The sequence below is a fragment of the Furipterus horrens genome, unplaced genomic scaffold (assembly GCF_987537825.1).
Source record: "Furipterus horrens unplaced genomic scaffold, mFurHor1.1.pri manual_scaffold_7, whole genome shotgun sequence".
NCBI classification, from domain to species: domain Eukaryota; kingdom Metazoa; phylum Chordata; class Mammalia; order Chiroptera; family Furipteridae; genus Furipterus; species Furipterus horrens.
Window position 1 is genome coordinate 135,838,085 of NW_028327177.1, and position 25,072 is coordinate 135,863,156.

The 25,072-nt window shown below is 44.5% G+C and overlaps 1 protein-coding gene across 1 annotated transcript in view; it reads right to left on the reverse strand.

Annotated features, from left to right (window-relative positions):
• Positions 1-25,072, reverse strand: part of ULK4 (unc-51 like kinase 4) — a 311,468-nt gene that overhangs the window by 156,639 nt on the left and 129,757 nt on the right. The window contains exon 31 of the mRNA XM_090284953.1: positions 20,254-20,302. Within this exon, the coding sequence (XP_090141079.1) occupies positions 20,254-20,302 (49 nt within the window). The remainder of the gene's footprint in view (positions 1-20,253; positions 20,303-25,072) is intronic.

Consider the following 25,072-nt stretch of genomic DNA (forward strand, 5'->3'; position numbering starts at 1 on the left):
GATATTCTCAAAGGTCCACAGTGCCTCTCTGTACCTTAGGGACACTCATCGGTAAGCCTTAGTTTTGTTTTGAACTCTGGAATGAAACTTCTTTTGCATGAAAGCTTGGAGATAATGAAACTGATGGCTTTCAAGAGATGGGGTTAGAAAGAGAATATATATGTGAGGCTCTGGATGTAAGACATGGATATCAAATAGTAAAAATGAAAGGACAGTGTATTATTAGCCATTTTTGCATTTTAACGGAACCTGTAGGCTTCTTCTGTGCTCCCACCAACGGCTCAGAGGCGCAGCATGGCCGGAAGCCTAAATGAGGTCTCAGAAAAGATAATGGAGCTTTAATGATGGAAATAGCAAGAAAATTAAGTCTAATCATGTTCCATTAAGCATACTCTTAGCTTCCATCTTCACTAAATTATTTTATTATGATTTTGCCTCTGTCTATTGCTACAACCTTTTATGGCAATTTGATTTGCAAGCATAAATAAGTCTCATTTATTTTCCACTATGAAGCCCTATGGGATTAATAAGAAGAGATGGATCACCTAAACTTTTACCCATTCTGCAATCAGGAAGCAACCATTCAGACAGATGAACACTTTGTTTTATATTTATATTTGTGAGGAAAGCATTACACTGTCATTAGTCTCATTTGACAGTAGTGCGTCCCCTGCTAGAAAGACTGTCTCCCACCAGGCTCAGGCCCTGCCAGCCCGTCTCAGCCCTCGTCTCACCTGGAGCAGCACGATAAGTTCATAAACTTAGGAAACAGTTTTCACTAGGCCACTGGTGGGCCCCACACTACAGATCACCTCACCGCCTCAGGCCACAGCCCCCACGCTTGGCCTCCTCTGCCCACTCCTGGATGCACTTCTATCATGTTCGGACCCTCTGTTATCACTGACCAGACTGCGGGGCTATTGGCTTCCACAGGACACTCCCTCCGAGCCATGTAGGTGTGAACCCTGGAGGGCGCCACGGGCGATTCTGGCCAGTCCTGCAAGGGGCACACCAATGGGGCACGTAAATGGGGCACGCAGCGGAGGGAGACCGGACAGACTTCAGTCTCCGCAGAGAATGGAAGCACCTGCCGGAACACCCAGGCGGGTTTTAGATATCCTTTCCAAAGCATGTTGACCTTAAACAGTGTCACGAAGAAAAAGCTACAAAGCTTAGCTGGAATCACAATTCACTAATTAAATGATTCTTTGGGCCATATCCTGATCGAGGTTATTAAGCATTAAAGGAGTCATTAGAAAAACTCATACTCATAAAAGACGGTACCTATGGGAGAAGAGGTTGGGAGAACATTATGCAATGAACAGACATAAATCCACACCTATTTCCCACTATAACTTTGTCTTAAGATCTAAAGAGAAAGAATAAAAATATTATCAAGGATAAACTTACAGAAAGTTTAACTAGAAATCATAAAATTTAATAAAATAACTATATGCGGCCAATAACACAGCAACAACTCTCCCAAATCAGGAGTGATAGAAATGCACAGAAGCACACTAACAGGTTACTCTATTCCCCTCCCTCAATCTAAGAAGAAAGAAAAAATTGGTGAGGATCTATATGACGACATGCTCCATAAGCTACACGTTATAGACCCATGTCAAACTCTGAGCTCTATAGAGAGTAAGAGAGAACAATTAAAGTGCACACAGAGCATTCACGAAAATTCACCACAGCATATACAAAATAAAAACGTCAATAAATTTCCCCCAAATAAAAATTTATACAATGCACTAATACTAGAAATTAATTTAAAAAACAAAAAAGCTTTTATTTTTAAATGACAGTTGATATTAGTTTATATTGGTTTTAGGTGTACCCACATAGAGGTCTGTTATATAACTTACGAAGGGATCCCCCCAATAATTCCACTACCCATCCAGTACCACACACAGTTCTTACAACACTGGTGACCATATCCCCTATGTGTACTTTACATCCCTGTGACTATTCTGTGACTACCAATCTGCACTTCTTAATCTCTTCACCTTTCTCACCCATCCTCCCGAACCCCCTCCTACATGGCAACCCTCAGTTTCCTCTCTGAATCTATGAGTCTGTTTCTGTTTCAAACAAGTTTTTCTTAAATGCATTTAAAACTTTTGAGAGAGAAACCAAAAATACAAGGTTTTATGAAAATGAGGACAATGAAATCATAATGTTAGAATCTATGGGATTCTGCTAAAGCAATTGTCAGAGGGAAAAAAAAAAAAATATATATATATATATATATAGCATTAGGTACCTACAACAACCCCCTGGCTGGTTTGGCTCAGTGGATTGAGCGTCGGCCTGCGAGCTAAGTGTCGCTGGTTCGATCTTCCAGTCAGGGCACATCAGAGAAGGAAAACTCTGACTCCAAAAAACCTCCGCTGCCTTGCGGCATACCTCTTCAGGGGAAAGGCTAAGGGAGTAAACCCCGACAGAAAATCCGGAGCCGGAGTCCCTAAGGCGGTTTGACGTTGTAGTCAACACCGGCAACTCCTGCGGCGCACCTGAAGCCAAGCTGTATCGACTCCGTCTTTCCCTTGGACCCTTCAGCTGCGAAGAGAGGGGGGATCTGCTGCATGGGCAACAGCAGACCCTCCATATCACCCTGCCCAGGCTCTGTAGCTTCAGCTTCACTGGAGAGGACACTCCAGCGTCATCGCAAGATGTCGATTCAACACGGGAGGAGACAGATACCGTGTCACTCCCGAGTCGGACTGCACAGCCATTCTCGGCGGTGCAGATAGACGCTTAAGAAGCTACACCATCGTCTCTCGAGACGGACGGCTGCCAACGACAACGACCTACAACAATAAAATTATGAAAACAAAGTACTCGATTTTTTAAAGCTCAAATAAGTGTAGCTACCAAAAGAAAGCAAAGAGAAGAAACTTAAAGAGGGAAAAGCAGAATTTGATGAATTAGGTGACTTCTGCCTCCAGGAGAATATAATGGGGAACAAGAAAGCTCCAGCTAAATTATAAAATCATATTTGCAGTGTTATCAGAGAGCTAGAGAAGCACCAAGAAGTAGGTGAACAAAAATTCCAGGACATGGAGACCTTTCCCAACCAAGATGAACGGATGCTGCCGACCATTTTCTCCCGGGAGTATTTGGTTCTGGACGTTGGCTGAGAATTAGGCGGAGCGCCCACGGAAGGCCTCCACGGGGGCATGAGAGACCAGCAACGGTTTCAGAGGTGCGTGGGGCTGGAACAACAAATAGAAAACCCAAGGGGTCTCAACGCAAAAGCAATATCTGCACCCCCACCCCCAGAAAAAATATTGGCAGGGTTCTGCAGCCGTACAAGGCTGAGGAGCTGAACCCAGAGTCTGTAGAAGACCGAATTAAATCTCCCACAGCCAGTGGTATTTAAGAAACAATAACCAGTCAAGAAAAGGAATCCATGTCGAGCTTTCAAATGGTCCCTCCCTTAAGACAGTGGCCAGATTTTTCAAGCACATGAGGTATTAGGTGTGAGAAGGAGGCTGACCAGTCTGAAGGGTAGAGCTGAAGCTGTCCGTCTTGCAGGACTGAGGGAACAGACTCCCACAAGGTCTCAAAGTCCAGAAAAGCTTTGCCAAAAGACAAGACTGTACCAGAGTTAGAGCCAAGTCTTAACAAAACAGCCCCAATCCAGCTTCCCTTCTAATTGGATCATGTTGATCAGCCCCTCACCCTGAATGCCGAAGAACAAAAGGGGCAGAAGGTCGGTCTCTGATGGAGGACACAGTATCATCTGTAATCTCTACAGTTTTTACATAAAATATCTAATATTGAATAAAAAGTTGCTAACGTGCAAAGAAGAAAATTTGACCAATATTAAGAGGAAGAAAGATATTGAAGTTATCAAAGAAGAATTTTAAAATAACTACGAATAATATAATATATTGCAGGAAAGTGGATGAAACAATAAAGAAATTCACTAGAAAATTAGAATCTATTAAAATCAAATAGATATTCTAAAAGTGAAAAATTAAATTATGTTTGACAATAACATGGATGGCCTACGGTAATTTCAATACAACTATATGCTTGTTTTTAAAACCTACCATTTCTCTCATTATATTTAGTTTTCCTTTACATTCTTGAGTATATTTATAATAATAGCAATTTTAACATTTTTGTCTCTAGTTCCATTCTTTCTGTCATTTCTGCATCTTGATTTATCAACTGGTTTGTTTCTTTTTAAAATTTTTATTTATTTTAGAGAGAGAGGAAGAGGGAGAGAGACAGACGTCGATTTGCTGTTCCACCTACCTGGGCACCCAGTGGTCAGCTCTCGTAGGTGCCCTGACCAGGGATCAAACCCGCAACCTTGGCGTATTGGGATGATGCTCTAACCCACTGAGCTACGCAGCCAGGGCATTATCACTCTTTCTTTGCTGGACTTTTCCCTTCCTTGGCCAGTCTCTTCTGCAATTATCCACTTCTGTAGAAAGTCATGAGGGTTTCTCACTAGGAACTGAGGAGGGAATGCTACACAATTTGCTGCCTGAGCTCGAAATGATGCAGAGTGACAAATCGCCCACAGACTTTGAAAGAAGGGCTGTCACCATTTACTTAGTGATGTGACTGAAGAGCTGGCAGCGAAGTTTGTAGTGTATTCAGTTACCCAGTTAATATACCATGGTAAGTGAAATCTGACCCATGTTGCTAGGGAGTGGCTGACCTAAATCATGGTCATTGAAAGTCAGGCATGTCAAAACCAGAGAAATGACTGCAGTTCATTATCTATTATGGACAACAGAAACTCTATCTAGAGCTACAGAGAGAAGCAAACCCAGAAATACAAACACACAAAAAAAACTGATTATCTCTGGGCATGAGGTTATAGCTAATTTCTGTTTTCTTCTTTGAACTCTTCTGTACATTTTAGTTGTTATACAAATAAAGATCTAAACGCAACACTCGTGTAAAAAGAAAAAGAGCCACCGTTACACGTAAAAGACAATACGAGGTCGTTCAAAGTGATGTTAGCGCGCTACCATTTCCTAGAGGGTTTTGCACGTCTATCTTCTAAACCTCAAGTAAAATTGAGCTTTTCTGGACTCAATTCCCCTTTCCCTGCCCTTCCCCCATAACATATCCCAGGTGGAATTTTTCAGTGACTCGGCCGCAGGTGAAACCCATGAGGGAGGGGCGCAGGTTCCCAGGCACGTCCTAAGGAGCCAGCACCTGTCACATTCAATCACTGCTGATTACCACCCCGAGACACTGGTTTACCACTGACACCTTAGAAGAGGGAGCCAAAAATAAAAAAAAAAAGGTACGTTCTTCAAAAGACAAACTTAGGGATTATTGAGGTTTTTTGGGGGGAGAACCTCTGCAAAGTAGAGAACCTCAAAGGTCTACAACTCATAACACATCTCATGGAAAAAAGGGAAAAGGAAAAAAAACCTCCTACGCACAGCAGGTGCTCCAGCCCCGCTCCCCCGCCATCGACCTCAACAGCTTTCTGCACTGCATGCTTGCCAGACCGAAACGTCTAAAATATTAATTGTTAAAAAGTAGCTCAACTGGAGCTATGGAAAACTATAAAGCATTTTATAGTGAAGTGAAATAAAAACCCAGTACTTCGATTCGGTACAGAGCATCTCAGGAGACCAGACAGAGACACACATACATGAGCAATCTCCCAGAGCACACGAGTCATATATTTCGAAGGGAAACCTGTCACGGGGTGCAAATGAATCATTTTTACATTGAAACCTAGAAATTGCCATCGTTATATGGCGCAGCAGGAATTATTCATGTGCGAAGCATGTCCGGGCAGCATCAGAATGAGAAAAAAAGAATGTCATTTTGGCTTTGACCAACTTAGATCAAGAATCATTATATGAAAGTTAATCTAAGAAAACATCAACGACATGGGAATAATTTTATCACCCACCAAATACACAAACGCAAAACCACCCGAGCAGATTTCGTAGTTAATCTCAGTTACTGTTTCTGCAAAGACTGCTTTATGTTAGTCCTCATGATTGCTTACATGGTAGGCTTAATATACAACACAGAGAACGGTATTTTGTTAGCATCCCATTATTACTGTAACAAATTACCACAAAGTTAGTAACTTAGCACAAACCTATCATCCTAGAGTTCTGGAGGTCCGAAGCCCAAGGCGGGTCTCGCTGAACTAAAAACCTAGAGGTAGCCGCACTGTGCTTCCCTCCTGGAGGCTCTTCCCTCCCTTCCCGGCTTCCCGAGGCCTCGAGGCCTCGGGCACGCACAGCTGAGCCTGCTCTCAACTCCTCCTTTCACTGCCTCCTCCCACGTCTGAGGACCCCTGGGATGGCACTGGGCCCGCCTGGCCAGCCCACGATGCGCTTCTCCGCGGGTCAGCTGATGAGCAGCCTTAATTCCATCTCCAGCCCTCAGTTCCCCTTGCCAAGCAGCCCAGCGCATTCACAGGTTCCAGGCATCCAGACCCAGACACCGGGGCGGGAGGGGTACCTGCCTGCCACAGCACAAATCCTTAAAGCCACGCTTACCCATACTACAGGAGAGAATCTACATCAATGCGTAAAAAGACAGAAAAGGCATTTTCAAAGTGGAAAAGTGAGGGAGTGATGATCACTGGTTCATGTGGGCAAAAATAAGAAGTGTCTGCTTTGACACTGCTTTCGTCCGGTGTTCTAAAACGGCCCCACACAGACGGCTGGTTGCTAGGTAGATCTTTCTCAAGGAAACTTAACCGTGCCAAGAGCTTGCTTGGTATCCTTCCATGGCTCACTAGAGGGCATGAGGCAGAGCCCCGACTCCCTGGCGTGGACGCCAAGCTCTTCACAGCGTGGGCCCCGTGCACCTCCGTCCACTGCGCTCGCTCCCGTGCGGGCGTTCACTGAGTGCCTGAGCGCAGCCAGCCGGTGGTGGCCCAGTGACACAGTTCCTGCCGGATGAAGCCAGAAACCTAGCGGCAGACCCGCAGTCAGCCCATCAGACAAAACAAGCACCAAACTGCAAATCGTCACAGAAAGGAAAAAGGACTCATGGGCACGGACAACAGTGTGGTCCTGGGGGTGTGGAGGGGGCCTCCTAGGGGGACTAAATGGTCATGGAAAAAACAGAACTAAAAATAAAGGATCAGATGCCACTCTCGACATCTAATAAATTCCAGACTATTTATACTAGATTTGCATCATTACAAACTGAGTACAGATTTGCTACGTACTAGCAATGTGACCCTGTAAAACTGGTTCATCAAAACTGTCCATTTGTTAAAGATAAAAAGAGAATAATAATATCTATCTATCCACGTGGGCGTGTGGATTACATGCCATAAGGAAGTACAGCAGGCTGTCAGCACCCATGACGAAGGCGTGTCACCTGACCGTGTGATTCTCGGGAAGAGGCAGCTGAGAAGAGGACTTGCCGGTAGTTAACGTGGACAGGAGAACAGAGAGGTGCCCAACCAAAGAAGGACAGGTACCTGCCCCCTCGGAGGGGGGGGAGCAGAGCATGCGCGCACTTCTGCAGGTGAACACCACTGTCCATCACGCCTACTTCACTGCCTCCTGCTCAGCCAGTGGCCACTTTTCCTGAAGGGGCTCTAAGCACCCCACACGTGACAGCTGGCCCCCTGTGTGCCTCAGGGGTCACTTGCCCTAGTCTGTGTTAGCACTGCTGAGTTGTGGCTGCCTCCAAGCACAGTGCTATAACTGAGGTATTATATATGTACATAATTTATGTTTGATACTGAGAGCGTCCGCTAACAGACCTACACAAAGAGATGCACTCGAAGACACTACAGACAAATCAAAATGGAACTCTGAAAAATGTTCACATAATCCACAGGAAGGAAGAAGATAACAGAAACAATAGAAAAAGGAAGAAACAAAAAGTAAAATCAAAAATTTAATACCTAGCACATCAATAATTACATTAAACATAAACGGTCTAAATACACCACTGAAGACAGATTAGAAGAGTGGGTTAGGAAAAAATAATAATAACCCAACGCTATGCTGTCTACAGGAAACTCATTTAAAATATAATGATAAAGGTATACTGAACATTAAAAGGAGGGTCAAAGATACACCATGCAAACATTAACCAAAGAAACAGGTATGGCTATATTGATATCAGAAAAAATAGACTTCAGAGGAAAGAAAATTAAAAGACACACAGAGACATTACATAATGATAAAGTGAAAAGGATAAAATGACAATGAGTCAAATGACCCAGAGGACATAACAACCCTAAATGTGTATAATCCACGCAACAGAGCTGTAAATGTTGACCCATGAGGCAACAAAAAAAGAAATAAACAAGTCCGAAATTAACTGAAGACCTCAACACCCCTCTCTCATCAACTGGTTGAATAACTAGAAAGAAAATCAGCAAGGATATAGATTCAATACCACCCTCAACCACCAGGTCATCAACATTTATACAACACTAAGAAATAACAGCAGAATACATATTCATCTCAAGTACCCACAAAACATAAACCAAGGCAGCCCATACCCTTGGCCATAAAACAAACCTCAAAATGTATATAAATGGAGCTAACCCAGATGCAGTGACCCAGCGTTGCTGTTGAGTTGGATCCTGCACTCTAGTTATAGAAAATATAAACCACTGGCGTAAACAGCACCCCTCTGTACTACCTTTGCAATTTCTTATGAAGCTACAAATACTTCAAAATATAAAGTTTAAAACAGTAGTGGAAACAAAAGCTACACACCAACTTCATTTACAAGTACGTCTATAAAAAACCTTTTTAAAGTGTTTGCACATTGGATCTAGAGCTTCATTTTAAAAATGCACTATCCCTTAACTGATAAACTGAACAGATACATCATGAGTGGGCCCTTGACAGCTAAGGCTACTGAGTGCCACATGACACGCGAAGCTAGAGGGACAGGCATGGCCCCGTTTGAGACGAGGCAGAGAAAGAGTATCTGAAACCTGAAGGATGAGGTGCACTCGGCCATCCAAGGAGATGGAAGGACATTCTGGAAGAGGGAACAGTATGAGCAAAGGCCCTGAGGTAGGAGACAAGTAGCCCCAGGCAGAGCCAGTTCAGTAAGCTGAGAAGTCAATGGGGTGAGAGCATCAGCAGGAAGGGGGGAGGGTAAGACACCAGGCGGGGGAGGCAGCCACCCTCAGATCCTGTAGGGTTGGCAGGGGTTCAATTTTAGGATGTGTGACTTGGGGAAGTTACTAAAAACAGAAGGACACTGCTGTGACATTCTTACACAAGACGTGAAGTGGTCTGATCTAGAAGAAAGTAATGGGATCTATGAAGTCTACATAATGGGACATGTATCAATAATTAGAGCCTATGTGTGATAATCATGAATAGAAGTGGATGAAGGAAGCAAAAGATACACAGAATCCCTAAGTCATGAAACATGCATGAGACATCTGGACCTTAGATATTCACGATATACTAAATCCTAAAATAGAAGCAACAAATAGTCGGGATACATGAAGCTTTAATTAAGCCACACATTGGTGACAACTATTTGCTTAGGAAACACGAATAAATCCCATGGGTGTGCGGTCAGTGCGTTGGTCAAACCACAGCCAGGGCCAAGGGCACAGGGCTCGGTGTCTCTCATACACAGTAAACTGGGGGCCTGAGATACTGATACTTTCTGCCCACGAGCCCTCTTTCTCCAATTCCAGCTCTGAGGAAAGCTGATGCCGCAGACAGCAGAGGGAGAGGAGCACACTGCTCCCCAGAACACAGGTGGTGGGTACACCGCCCTGCTTGAACCCCACTTAAAATGTGTTCACTTGCCTCATCCCTGGCTTCTCACTGTGTGTACTTAAGTGTTTCAATACATCGTGCAGTGTGAGATTTCTACGCTCACTGAAATCTTGGCTGCTTTGGCCACAGGTATATTTAGAGGGGACCATTATACAAGGCAATTACCTACCTGACAGCAGGTGGCGGGGGCAAGTGAACGATGCATATTGTAAACCCCACGCCAATCACAAAAAAAGAAAATACTCAACTGATCCAAAAGACAGCTAGGAAAGACAGAAATAAGAGAGAAAGAAGAATAGAAGGTCCAACAGAAAACTAGTAGTAAGTTGGTAGGTTTAAATATACCAATACTAATGATTCCATGTAATGAAAACGTTCTGAACACCTCAAATAGAAGACTAAGACTGTCAGACTAGAAAAAACAAGCTCCAACCGCATCTATCTTCAAGAAAACAACTTTAAATATAAAGGCACAGATAGGTTAAAGGTTACGGGAGGGAAAAACGTGCCCCACTAACACAAACCAAAGCCAGCTGTGGTGGTGATATTAGCGTCAGACACAATGCTTTCTCCCCAGGAGAAAATAAACATGCTCGATAAAGAAGCCAGGGGTACATTTGAGAAAGAAAACAAGAATCCATACCTTACTGGTCATTTGTATAATATCCTAGGATATGCAAACTAATCTACATCGACTGAACGCAATGGTTACATGGAACTGGTATGGAGGTAGAGAGGGATGCATTATAGAACAGGCACAAAAAAAATAGGGGGGTGGCAGGGGTGGCGATGAGATATGTTCATTATCTTTATTGAATACACATATGTAAGAGTTCACCAAATTATATATAATAAATACATGCAGCTTATTGTATGTCAATACGGACAATAAACAATACATGCAGACGTGGTGACTGAATGATGGCTACGAAGTATTCCAAGTCCCCACGATCACCAAGCCCTGCTGGAACGACTCTGTGATAGTGAGAGGGAGGATTAGGGAAGAGAAAAGCCGGCCCTGTACTCATTCCTAACGACAACGTTATTCTGGAGCAAAGATTTAAGATTTAATCATGAACTTCTAAGTGCACAGAATAAAAGGTGGCTTGATATTTTATAAACTTGTAGAAGAGAAGTTCTTTCCGAAGCATGCTGGAAAACACAGACGCTGTAAGAAAAAATGATAAATGTGACTCTGATATTAAAAAGCAAACAGCTCAAAATACAAACAACTCACAATTTAAAAGACCAATAATACTCAGCTGCGAGTGCAGCAAAGCTGCTGTTGTTTTTCTACACGGCTGTGTGGGAAATTTTACAATACCATCTTGGGGAGTAATATTAAAACACAAAAGATGCATATATTTTGGTGTAACAATTCAACTTTCGAACATTTACCATAGAGAAACTCACACAAATGTGTCAAGATATTCTATCCAGAGTTGCTCATAGTAGCAGAAAATTGGGGAGAAATCTTGAAATGTCCATCAAAGGGGGTTGGCTAAGTAAATCATGCTAATTCAATAAAAGAGTATATGGCCATTGAATTGAATAAATAATGCATATGCACATCACTCCCATGGACATTATGAAGATAGATACAAAGCAGAATATTTAGTACGGTCCCATTTTTGAAAAAAAAAAAGATCTAATACATGTGTGAAAAATGGGGAGAATATGTGTTAAGCTGTAAGCTGTGGTATTATGGAAGGACTTCACATTCTAACTTAGACGTTTCTGTCTGGAATCTCTACAAGTATGTATTGTTCTTGTTAACAGAAAAAATAAGCCTAAAACTCCTGTGCAATAACAACTTGCCTTTACTGGCTTCTCATCAGTTTTTCTCCAAAGTGGTACCCCTAATAAATCCAAAATCCAATTTCACTTGCTAGAGCTATTTAAAAAGCTCTTTTTTTTTCCTCATAAATCTGTAAACTGCTTTAGTGCATCAGATTTCCCAGCTCCATCGGAAAATCCTTTGCAGCCCTGGCTAAGCACGTAAATTATGCTTTTTCCTGCTCATCCAAGGAAACAAATGCACAAGACCGTCAAAAGCAAACGCTGCAGATGCTTGCTGCTTTATGTAATGGAAACTAGTAACTTCTTGCCGATACTTCCGCTTTCTTAAAAAGTGGGTATTCTCAATTGTTTTGTTCCTGAGTAAACTTGATGGGGTCCTACATTCCTGGAGAAGTTTGGGAAAAAGTAACTTCCAGTGGTTACACATTGAGAATGATGAGTCAGCTCCGGCTTCGCCGGAGGCCCTTCCCGTCATTCTCTGCATTTATCAAGAGTCCTTTTACTTCGTTCCATCGATCAAAGGGCACCAAACACGCAGGGTTTTGTAGCGAGACTTAGCAAAGCCTGATACCCACAGCAGGCATTTTATTTTTTCACCTAAAGGTGGCCAATGACCGGGCACCCCCAGACAGTGCAGAATCAGAAAAGAACAAAATGCACATGGTGTCACCAGCCATGGTCAATGTTCAGGGGAGCTACAACCAAATTCCCATTTGTATGTGACAGTGAAGTACACAGGCCCTTCCTCCTAGTTCTCCTTCCAATCCACTGTCAGGGGGATGCGGTCTGGGAAGAAGGGCTGAGTGTAACAGCCGTGCCCCGCCTCCCTCCTAGTTCGCTAGTAAACCGATACTATTGCAAGGCAAAAATGAAAACAAAAAACCAATGAGCTGGGGAGGGAGAAGGACGTTGCACCCAGCGTGGTTTCCTCCCTCGTTGAGACTCGGCGCACCTGAGGATGGAAGGCTTAGGAAATCACCTGGTGTGGCACATCCAACAGCGACAGAACGCACACCACACAACATACATGTTGTGGCAGATGCAGTAAAAAAAAAAAGAAAAAGATGAAGTTCATTCTAATAATACTTCATTTAGCCCATGTATCCAAAATATGGTCATAACATACAGTCAATATAAGAAAATTAAGCAGCTACTTTACACTCTTGTATGTATTTGACGCTGAGTTTGGACTGGCCGTGTTTCAAGGGCTCAGTGCACTTTGTGCGGCTACTGGCTTCCCTACTGAAATGCAGGTCTGTGGGGAACCGATCCACAGCACAGGCGAGGAGCCGGGTGCCGGCCAGGCGCACGCAAGCACCCAGGTTTCACGGACCTTGGAACGAAAACACTGCCTTTGTTTTTAGTGTCTCCCTAACTTTTTAGTTCTTCAAAATTTCATCCAGTGGTTGGGTTCCTCTCGCGTCTCCCCCTTCACTTGTCTGTAGCTCATTCCGTTGTCTGTCACTCGCTTGCTGCGCCCAGATTTTACCCTCGCTTCTTCACGAGTCTAATTCACAATCAAGAATAAAAACAAAACTAAACAAATACAAAAACTTACACTGTTGGGGAGTATATTACCTACATCTAAGCTCTTTCACTAGGCTTCTCCTTAGAGAGAAGGAAGGAAACACTCTTTCCTCACAGTGAAGCCCAGGACCTAGAGCAGAGCTAGCAACAAGGATGATGACGATAAAGCGCAGGATCCCACTGGTCTGGTGAAGCCTCTAAGCAGCACACACGCCGCACCTGCCCCGCACCTGCCCCACACCTGCCCCACACCTGCCCCGCACCTGCCCCGCACCTGCCCCACACCTGCCCCACACCTGCCCCACACCTGCCCCGCACCTGCCCCACACCTGCCCCACACCTGCCCCACACCTGCCCCGCACCTGCCCCACACCTGCCCCGCACCTGCCCTGGGATTGGTGAAAGAGCCTCAGCTCTGCGTCAGCATTTTCTCAGTGGGTACAAATATGTGCTTTTTATTTTCATCAAGTCCATCTTCTTTCAAACCAACTAATATGCAGAAACTAGTTACCCTTTAGCCCAAGTTTACAGATATATTTATTTTACTTAGCCTCAGCCCATTTATTCAGCTAACCTGGTATTAATCATATAAATAACACAGTACTCATCACATTAAAATCATTTGTTCAGTTGTTATATGGGCAACTTCATTCAATCCAGTATCAATAGATAGGGAGTTGTTTTCAAATACAAATTTGTAACACAAACTAGCAAGAGCGGATCCATGCAAATGCATTTCCACCCACCCACCCCCCAAGAAGACACCTCAAAGTACATAATTAAACAGCAGCACGCTAGCCTACATAAAGTCACTTTGTCTACTACAGGAACTGGGGACACAGCCCCGTTCTGCAATCTACAAAGCCCTGAGTAGGTGTACAGGAAGGCTGAAGAATCAAATTTATCTCCTGCCTCCAATAAATACTCCTTGTACAACTTTGACAGTATCTTCGCAAGTCAAGCATTTTGAAATTTTAATCAAATCTTGTTTTCCCGTTTAGAAATTCATACCTTTGTGCATAGCAGAATCTTATTAAGGGCATATTGGAGACAAGCATGCGGATTCAGAAACTTATAAGGAACTTGTCATTTTAACATACCCGAAGAACCAATTCACATTAGAGGCGTTGCGACGAGCATGGAGCAAAGTAATTTTAGAAGCCTGGATGGATTGAAAACACTCCTTCGGTGTAACGTGGCTGCCAGTCTGTACGGCGCTGGCGTCTCAGCGATTAAATCCTCTGGGCTCCAAGGGCCCGTAAAGAGACTCTCGTGGAAAGATACAGTTGGCTTGAAAGATTTACTAGAGCTTGCTTCGACTGCTGTCTTCGAGAACTGTTAAAACAATATAATTGTCAAACGAGTGTGTTGCTAATCTCATTTTTATTGTTAACATTTGCCACTGAAATTGCTCTTTAATTGTGTGTTTTGGAACAGACGCATAAAACATCATGACAGCGATATTGGGGCACATGGTGGAAAATCTGCCATGAATAAGGATTGTTTTTCCCCCCAATGAAATACAGTTTGCGTCTGTCACGTGGCATTAAGATGATTTACTGAAGTAGGCCAAAGCATAAACCACTGAAATGAAATGCAGAGAGACTGCAGTTGTAGCAAAACGCGACGGCTGATCCATCCAGACTCCCACTTCAGACGTGTTTAAATGCGACTTTTACTCTTTAGAGAGTGCCAAAGGGGGAAAGAGAATGCCTTCCCCCCTGCTCGCCCCCCGTGGCTCACTCCTTCAGGAACCAACATTTATTAGCCAGAGACCCTGCAGGCTGTGAAGGGCTCCGGTCGGCTTGATCCACTGTGTACCATCTGAGACTCCCTCCCTGCCCCACACGGCCGATGTGACTGCCAACGTAAACGCGGCGCTCCAGCCCAGCTGCCCTGACAGCTCCTGCTTGTGAGCCATCCGCTACCTGGCTCTCCCATGGCTTGGCCTGCCAAGAGCAGGGGGACACCCGCGGCTGGAGCACGGGATAAAAAACATTCCGCCTGCTCCGTCCTGAATATGGTGGTAGCTCTACTGGGCCCTTGGCTGGGACCTCGGAGACCGGCTCTGTCTTTCACGTTTCCTTCCCCGCAGTCCTTTTAGCTGATCTCAAAAACCTGGCTGATGGAGACATGCAGGGAACTCCCAGAATTCAGCTTTCAACCTGTTTCAAATTTGCAGTATGAATAAGCCCATGACCCAATCCTGATTATCTCCCAGTCCGGCTCCGTGGCCAAGCGGCCTACCTCATTGCACGCAGCCCACGCAGCCTAGGAACTCGAAAACGCTCTTTTTCAAAAGTAGAGGATACTGTCTGGTTTTAGAGAGTGTAAGTTATTTGCAAAGGCGGACAAATACGAATCCACCACAGTATGAAGCCCTGCGGGACTGGCCCCCGCGGCCCTTCGGCCTCACTCCCTCCACTTCTCCATGGTCTCCAGCCCAGGCACACACAGCTAAGAACTCATCGCCCCCAAGCTGGATGTCCCCCCTCCCCCATGACAACTCCCTGGAGGCCACATTGAAAGGTGACTTCTGTGAGACATCTCCCCCCACCCTGAGCAGCCAGTCACTCCCTCCCTGGGATCTACCTCCCCCATGAAGCTCCCACACAGCTCCTGACCAACTGTGTGCCCACGCCTGACCCCCTCCCTGCCCCGCAAATCCGGGGGGCAGACAGTAGGCACCCAGATTGGAGGGCGCACTGTGTCTCCTGAGTTGGCAGTTACAATCAGAGGTTGCATTTATCTTTTTTTAAAAAAAATAATCGAAACCACTTTCAATTGATTACGTATTTAACCAGTGCAATCCATACTCGGAGTTCTTGGTTCTAGCGCACAACCCCGGAAATCTTTTCTTATTTGTACGGGGCTATTTTGTGCAAATGGGACGTCAGATTCAGAATTCGGCGCTCACTGTTCTCACTCGCCTCCAGGCCTGCAGGAAAGACGTAGGCTCTGGCTGCAGTTCCAGCCCGGCAGAAGAGAAAGGGCTGCCTTCTCAATGACAGCCACACAGGAGAGGAGGCACCGCTGAGGAGAGCCAGTCGGCTGTGTGAGGAACTCAAGAAAAGAAAAAAGAAGTTATAAAACCTGTAATCGGGTTTTAAGTGCCTCAGAAAGAAGCTGGAAAGAGTGTGCTGGGCTAAGAGTAAAGAAAAAAGCAATCGAGAGGCTGCAGTGGACGACCAGCAGAATGGGCCAACTGCTGCTTTGCTTCCCTAATGGGCGCGCAGAAGACACAAGCAGTGAGCCAGCGTGCGGGGCCCCGCCACAGCCTTTCCATTATGTCTCCTTCTGATCAAATCATTGCTAAAAGCTGGCGCGTATTTGCTAGACCTCACACGTGCCCTTGAACTTAAAACCAAACCTAACTAAGGAATATACTGCGTTTGCTTGAAACCAGGAGTCCAGCAGTTCTAAGATGCAGCCTTATTTTATCAAGCACTAAGGAAAATGCTGCCAATTAAACTACGACATGCTATCCTGTTCCCTAGAATTTTCGTTTTCTTTTTATTGAAAGAGCTGTTTGAGACTCGTTTAGACATATATCCTTAGAGCATATCACTCTTGGGCACTTACAAAAAGAAAGGTAAAAGCAAAATAAATTGGTTAAGGTGATGGTAACCAGGTCACCAGGCTGAAAGCAACTGTAAAAAGCTACTGGTTTGGAAAATTCATCCCCGTGTCGGAAATGTAAAAATCTGAAAAAAGCTGTGTATCATAGAATCGATAAAATACTATATTATGCATAGTTCGTTGACAAAATTGAGAAAAAACATGGTAAGCAGTTCATAGGATAACTGCTACAATGATATTTCATTGAACCCTGGCTGGTTTGGCTCAGTGGATCGAGCGTCGGCCTGCGAGCTAAGTGTCGCTGGTTCGATCTTCCAGTCAGGGTACATCAGAGAAGGAAAACTCTGACTCCAAAAAACCTCCGCTGCCTTGCGGCATACCTCTTCTGGGGAAAGGCTAAGGGAGTAAACCCCGACAGAAAATCCGGAGCCGGAGTCCCTAAGGCGGTTTGACGTTGTAGTCAACACCGGCAACTCCTGCGGCGCACCTGAAGCCAAGCTGTATCGACTCCGTCTTTCCCTTGGACCCTTCAGCTGCGAAGAGAGGGGGGGTCTGCTGCATGGGCAACAGCGGACCCTCCATATCACCCTGCCCAGGCTCTGTAGCTTCAGCTCCACTGGAGAGGACACTCCAGCGTCATCGCAAGATGTCGATTCAACACGGGAGGAGACAGATGCCGTGTCACTCCCGAGTCGGACTGCACAGCCATTCTCGGCGGTGTAGATGGACACTTAAGAAGCTACACCATCGTCTCTCGAGACGGACGGCTGCCGACGACGACGATATTTCATTGATTAGAACATGTATTTATAGAGGGGGGGAAGTTGATATTATTGAACTCAAGAAAGACAAAAAGTAGAACAGGGATTTAATAGTGTACTTTAAGAACATCAAAGTCTGTCAAAAAGCAGTTAATTTCCAACTGTTTTTTTTTTTCTTTTTTCTCTACATTTGTAGCAGCGGGACCTCTTTGTAAATACCATCCTACAAGAAACCTGAGTACAGAAGCGTTCCCATTAGAGGAAGACCAACACCCCACACCTGCGTGCGAGGTCACGGGGCTCAGGACCAGCTGAAAGCCTCACCTGGAGCCCTGAGCCGTGTGGCTCAGGAGGCTGGGAGTCGTACCATAATGCAAAAGGTCCATGGTTCGAGTCTCAGTCAGGGCACATGCCTGGGTTGCAAGTTCGTGTCCCCAGTCAAGGCGCACGCCAGGGGCAACCCATCGATGTTTCTCTCTCACGTCGACTGTGTCTCTCCCTTTCTTTCTCCCTCCCTTCCTGTGTCTCTAAAAAAAATTAATAGATATTGGGCTGGCCCAAAAGCCTGTATGTTTTTTCCATAAAATAAGACATATATTCCATTTTCACCAATAACTGTATTGATTTTAAATATTTTGAGTACATTGGCTATCAATGTTCTCAATTAATGTCTCAATTTGATCACTATCAACTTCAACTAGTCTACCCAACCATGGAGCATCGTCCAGTGAGAAACCTCCAGCACAAAACTTCACAAACCACTTTTGACATGTTCGATCGGTCACAGCACCTTCTCCATACATGGCACAAATTTTATTTTGTGTGTCAGTTGCATTTTTACCTTTCTTGAAATAATAAAGCATAGTATGCGGAAAGTGTTGCCTATTTTCTTCCATCTTCAGTATTAAAATGCCTATACAAAAATTCACCCATTCCGATAACTTTTTTAAAAAAATGCATGCTCATATGACAGCTGTCACGATACAACCTATCAAAATTGTTTCAAATGAAGTTAAAGCCAACTAAGCACTACTAGAGCCAGCTTACGGGGGGGAAAAAAAAACAGATGAACTTTTTAGCCAACCCAATGAAAACTTTAAAAAATTCCTGACCTGGAAAGGCGTCGCTGTTGATCCACATCCTACAATGGCCATAGTACAAAGACAAGGGCTTCAATCATGGCGTTAACCACCTAAACATTTCCTGTGGTCTGTAAACTATAAAGCCTTCCTGGGTGCTCATTATATATAAAGATTGATCGAGTATGGAGGGGTTTTGTGAACCTACACAAAGAAACTTTCTATGTGCAGGCTTTAAACCTCCAGATGATTGCCAAACGGTAAGAATTTTTTTATCAGTCACCAAAGAAGCTGTATTGATCTTCACAGGTCAGAGGCCCCCCTGCCACAGCAGGGGTGGGTCCTATGCAGCCCATAGGGCCCACTGTTAGCACTACGGTCTCTCTTCTGTCTGCAACACCAGTCTCTTTTCAAATGCAAGACAGACGTGGCTGACTTTGGACCCCACAGGCTCCTGCCCCATGCCCAACCACGTGGCCAAAGCCAGCAGCGTACTGTGCCCATTGGTGTCCGGAACAAGTCCAAGTTCACAACAAATCAGCAAGTGATGTGTATCCCACAGAAGGTGGGGAGACACGCGAACCACTTGGAAAAGCTTTAAATCCTCATTAACAAGATCCTCATCTGCATGTCTTCACGCCCCTACTCCTAATACTGCCTCTAAAATCTTCTTTTACAAGTTGTTTTAGTTTTGAATCTTCGATTTTGTTACCGCAGTTTATATTCAGTATTATTCTGTATGAGTTTCAGGGGTACAGCATACTGGTTAGAGCCTTTTACGACTGGAAATGATCTCAGCCAGGCTCGACCCGACGCCCGCTTCTGCTCCCCTCCCCAGTTCAAATACCTCGGCAACCTCAAGCGGCTCCTCCCAAAGGGAACGGGTGATCTGGGGCTAAGAAAATTAACGTTTCACCGTATCGCCATATCAACACAAAAACGACTCGTACAATAACGTCTTTGGGGGATTCAGGAAGGCTAGTTTCCCATGTGAAGGGTTATCAGACCATCCCAGTTACTGCTCCACTGACGACCAAGGGAGATTAGGCTGGCCTGTCCCTCCCTCCTTTGGCCCTCGTGCTGTTAGGTGGCTGTGGAGGGAAAGCTTTTGGTAAAGGGGGATAACCTCCCTACCCCAGTACAAAGGACGTTTGTTTTTGGTTAAGAGTGCTCCCTGGCTATAAGCACCAACTCGTTTTCAACCTGGCTGTCCAATCTGTCTTTATTATAAGTAGGGATTTATCAGAAGTGAGAAAACTCAACTCTGCATCCTATTTTATTTCCCACACAAGGAAACGATAGATGGTAGTGTTTTTGTTTTAACAGGCGGTTCCGATTAAGCTGCGTTCTATGACTAAATGGTGGATGAACGCGAAGCCGGTGTACATTCCGAAGAAGACAGGTTTCTGCCCAGAGGCATAAAACTGATGATCTGACCCAGTGACCACAAAGTCAGAGCGCTTCCCAGTGAGCATCAGAAAATTCATTAGTCTGCCCTTCCTCCACAAACCAACATCAGAAAAGGTATTCTTCCCATATTAGACAACATATGGTTTCAGTCAGTAGAAGGAAAATGCGAAGGATATGTGTCAAGAGGGCAGGTTGCTAAGCAGTGTCCCTGAACAGATCTCAGATGGGGAAACTGAGGCCCAATAACATCAAGTAAGATCATGAAGGACACACAACAGTCTTCTGGGCAGTTAGGGTTGGAGCCCAACCACACAACATGGTCAAAACCTTAAAAAAATTTTAAATGTTAGATGCATATTTCCTTACCAGAATTACTTCAAAAATGAGTGGGATCAGTTTGCTTTCTTCAACAAGTCTGTCAAGAAATAAAGAGATAACCACACATTAGCAAGCGCATATTTAAGCTGCTGCCCTACTAGGAAACACCGCAGCCCCACGTGTTACTACTGCTTCCATTCTGGGACCGAGAAACCATATGATTAAGTACGTACCCACTTTTAATGCACTGAACTACAGCTATTAAACACGAAGCCTCTTTGCAAAGGTCTATTAGCCTTATTAATCTGCAGCAAGCGAAACTCAGGATGATATTTATAAATGTAAAATTTTATTAAGATTCACAATTATGATGAAGACTATCAAAATCGGCCACTCCAGCTGAAATCACGGCAGCAATCCTTGCCGCGCGGCCAGTGAAATGATAAGCAGACCACACTGGAACCTTCCGTACGTGCCCTCCCAGATATCTGCTCAGCACTGATGCAACAGCCAGTGATTTTTAAATCATCTTTAACTTTAAAAAATGTAGACACCAATCACCCAACAGACTCAAGGCCCTTCCCTCATTAAACCTAGTTAAAAATTATCATCTACAAGAAAATTTTTTTCCATGCCATTTAAGAGAAAATAGTCTCGACTCAAAAGTGACAGTTGTTTTTTTTTTTTAAAGACCAGTACTTCATCTCTAAATATGCCCTTAGTCCAAAGGTCAGTAAACTATTTTCTGTCGAGGGTCAGAGAGTAAATAGCCTAAGCTTTGCAGGCCTCGCGGTCTCCAGAGCAGCTGCTGGACTCCGCCACTGTCGCGTAAAAGCAGGCGTGAATGATACGCAAATGAACAGACATGGCTTTGTTCTAATAAAATTTTATTTACAAAACCGGGCAGGATGCCATCTTTGGCCCAGGAGCTGTAATTTGCTGATCCTGCTTCAGTTTTTCTTTTTTAAATCATATTCCTTAATTTTATTGGACTTGACTTTGCATGATAAACTGCAGCACCCAAGCACGTCACCCTCGCTGGAGGTACATGCGCTGTGTCTATTTCACAGGACACGCCAGGTGGATGGAAAGAGAATTTATCACCTGGCCTCCCTAGAACATGTTTGTCTGTAATACAATGATTTTTAAAAAAAGATAACAAAACAAAAAGCCTGCAAGACTAGCCCCCCAAAAGATCAGTGTTTCCCAATATGTGTTAAGGGAAAGTGAGATGCAGAGAGAATGTTCCCAAAGACTGAAGCACTCAGAAGGTTCTTCCTCAGTATCAAGGAAAACCGAATGTGATCATTTCTGTAGTTTTGATATATTAAAGGGAAAAGGTTTTGACTACAAATATTAAATCTGTTTACACTCTCAATTTCCTGAGCAATTGCAGGCTCAGATCTAAATATGAAGCCTCTTGTACGATGGCTGGGCAGGATAGGAAAAGCAAAGACTCAAGACCAAGCTCAAGTTCAGGCCAGCATATGCCCAGTGTTCTTCCTCAGCTTCCAGGATTTAATAGCCTCTCTTCCTAAACTGGTCTTTATAAATGTTTATAATATATACTCTTCTTAGGCCCGGGCTGAAATAGCCAAGATCACGCATGTCAGAGTTGCCCTAGCAACCAAAGCCAAGAGTCACAGGGTCAAAGACACCACTCCTTCTCCAATGGCACCTAGACGTTACAGGTGCCTCTACCATGGTCACCCCAACATTGTATCCAAGCACCCACTCCCAACAGCAGTTGGGACAGTGCTTTATAATACATCCTGTTATGAACACATGACTACATAACCTGAACTCACTCTTGACCGTGACAGCTCGAGCTTCTTCGGGTCTCTCCAGGAAGAGCAAGCTGACCTGAACGACCTCTGAAGTCCCTTTTCACTGAATTCTAACACTCGGTTTCCTGAAAACAATCAACCACAACGATTTTGTTCCTTGATTTGACGAGCATCATGTAGAGTCACATATGGTAAATAAAAAGGGAACCCAAGCTAAATAAAAATAATTTAATTTTTTAAAAGTTCCTATAGCATTTCCTGTGATTTGTGGACTCATCCCAAGTGTAATTCCGAAAGAACTCCAAGGCAAGCGCTGAACAAGAGTGTCTGTACTGTAAATATCTGCAACTGTGTGAGGCAGCGCCTGTCCAGACGAGGAGGTGAGTTCGCTGGGTACAAACTAGCATTTTCTTAATTAAAAATAATAAAATAGAGAACACCCGAGGGAGTCACACACAGAATTGTCCTGTGATATCTTTGTCTCAGTGATAAGGTGTACAGAGAGGGCAGGGCAAATGTAGGTTTACAGTCTTGAGTACGCAAAACACAGCTTATTCTTGTTTTATAATTTCTTCATTATTGTATTATTTTCCATACGAACAACTGTAAACCTGCTTTTGCCCAACCCTGTATATGTACTAGGTAGTGACATAAAAAACTGTTCTGTTTTGTTCTTTTCACCATGAGTGGTAGATAAACATCTGAAATCCACAGGCTGTAGACTGTTGTGGAAACAATATTTGTCTTTGCTTTGTTCTTAATATTTGATTTTAAAAACTCAGTCTTCTGCCTTGAAGCATCTCCTCTCATGCCAGCACAGCCCCAGTCAGGGGCGCAGGTCCCCGATGACCAGAGCGTGGCCCTGCTTGGGGCCGGGACACTCAGAGGTCTCTCCCTCCGCCGTGACTGGTGCTCGGGGGGGCAGCCCCGGCCCCCAGGCCTCGGCAGACCAGGGAGGACCAGGCTCACCTCGGAAGAAAGCTGGTGTGGCTGGTTGTAAAGAAATTATTCAGGCAGCAGGTCTTAAATCACCAGAGCAGACTTTGGAAAACCATGGCGCAAACGGCTGTCTTCTTTTAGGGCTCTGTTGTGGCCAGCCACCACAAATGTGACTCATCAGGATCGTCTTACTACACACGACCCCCTCGTATCCTAAATTCGAAAAGAATGAAATGTCTGTGGTTCATGGACAGCCTGGAGGAAGGGAAGCAATGAGATTTCCCTGAGAATTTTTTAACGCCAAAAACAAACATAGAGATCTTTCTGAAATTCTCCCTAATCTTCAAAGGACTGTGAAGATATTAACTACAATGCAGTATACTTTTCTCCCCTTATTTAAGCGTCTAAGCAGACTGTGTTTAAGTGAGTCCAGATGAGCACATTGAAATATACTGCCCTCCTCAAATGTAACTCCTGGGACTACTTTACCGTGTTTCTTTGCGGAGGCAGCGGGGAGTTGGGGGGGTTGTTTTTCCCCTTAATAGTAAACTTTAATGATAAATTGTGTGTGGTTAAAGGATATTCTTTCCAGGTTTTGTTTTAGAAGATTCGCTGGGATTTTGTAAATTTGTGGCTTATGTTATTAACAAAGGAGGTGCTGTTTGATTTAGAAAAATTCAAATACAGTTACAAAAATCTTTAGGATACATTATTTGACATTCTAACTCCCTCCTGTGCCTGTAGTAAATGTTGCCCTGGTGTTGAAAAATATTATTTTTTAATTTATTTGATGCTTGATAATTAAGTCTCCCTATAATGCAAATTTAGCAATACAGAATTTCGCTATAAAAGACTAGATGAAACTTAAGAGTGGAAAAGTGGGAATAGGGAGATTACTTCTGCTCAGAGAGCTACAGAAGAGAGTTGGGCTGAATTTCAAACCATTATTAACCATTTCAAAACTTTCCTTTCAAACCTAGGAGTATTTGAGGATGAACCAAGAACAAGAGCCAAAAGGAACTGAATCCCCCTCCCCCATCCCACCATAATTCTGTTCATTCAGAGAAGAGCCAGGAGGAGGTGCTGGGAAGGAAGGCAAAGGACCGCTGCCTGCTCTCGGATCACTTTTGCCAAGAAAAAGAAAGCGGTCCCCAAAATCCAGAGAGAATCCAGGCCGGTCCATGGAGCTGCACTCCCTTGAGTTTGCCTGCTTGAAGTTTTTGTCTGTCCCAGAAGTAGGGGCAGAGGTCTAGACACCGTCTCCACAGCTGTCCCTACCGACAGAGGAGACACTGTCCTCTCCAAAGGGCTTCTCCGTCCCCCGTGTCTGCTTTGCAGGACTCCACCCTGTCACACAGGCCTTCCATTGTACAGGGAGACTTTTCACCCAGGAAACTTCCTTAGAACTCAAGGTATGATTAACACTCTTGAGCCCTTGCCATGAACTGATCTTATAAATTCGAAATCCATTCTCTCCAACTCAGAGTCAAGGGACTTAAAAGATACATAAACAAATATAAAACAAAATTAACTGCCTTTAGAGAAGTCTGCACAGTGCATAAGGGAATAAGCAGGGAGAAAACCTAACGAGCTCAGACTGCTACCAAGTGTTCACGAGCCTTGAAGGACTAGGCACTGGCAGCTGTGGGTGTGAGCGGGCGGGGGGTGCCTGCAGGAGAGGTGGTGAGCATCCTGAGCGGTGGAGGGCAATGTGAAAGAGGGAGCCAATGACGCAGCCGTGGATGTCACTAAGCAGCCTCTGAAGGAGACACAGTCAGATGTGCTATTCCCACGCCAATCACGGGAAAACAAACTGGGGGAAGAGGCGCAGTCCGGAACACGCCTCCTCCAAGCGCGGCCCGCAGACCAGAGCCAGTGGGCAAACTGCCGCGGGTCTGCGACAAGATACCTACGGAAATGTGAAAGATTAAGTTTCTGGCTTTTGGCTCTAATGATAAAAAACATGACCTCACCAAAACAGGATGAAAAAACAGAACATGTACGTGGTCTCCAAGGAGCCCCGCCCCACAGACATTTACCGTGGAGAAACCTGGCAGTCCCCACCCTAACCAAGGACACGTTTCACAGCACCAGACACAAGACCCATTAACGTCACGTGCAGCTCCACTTCCGGGTTCTCT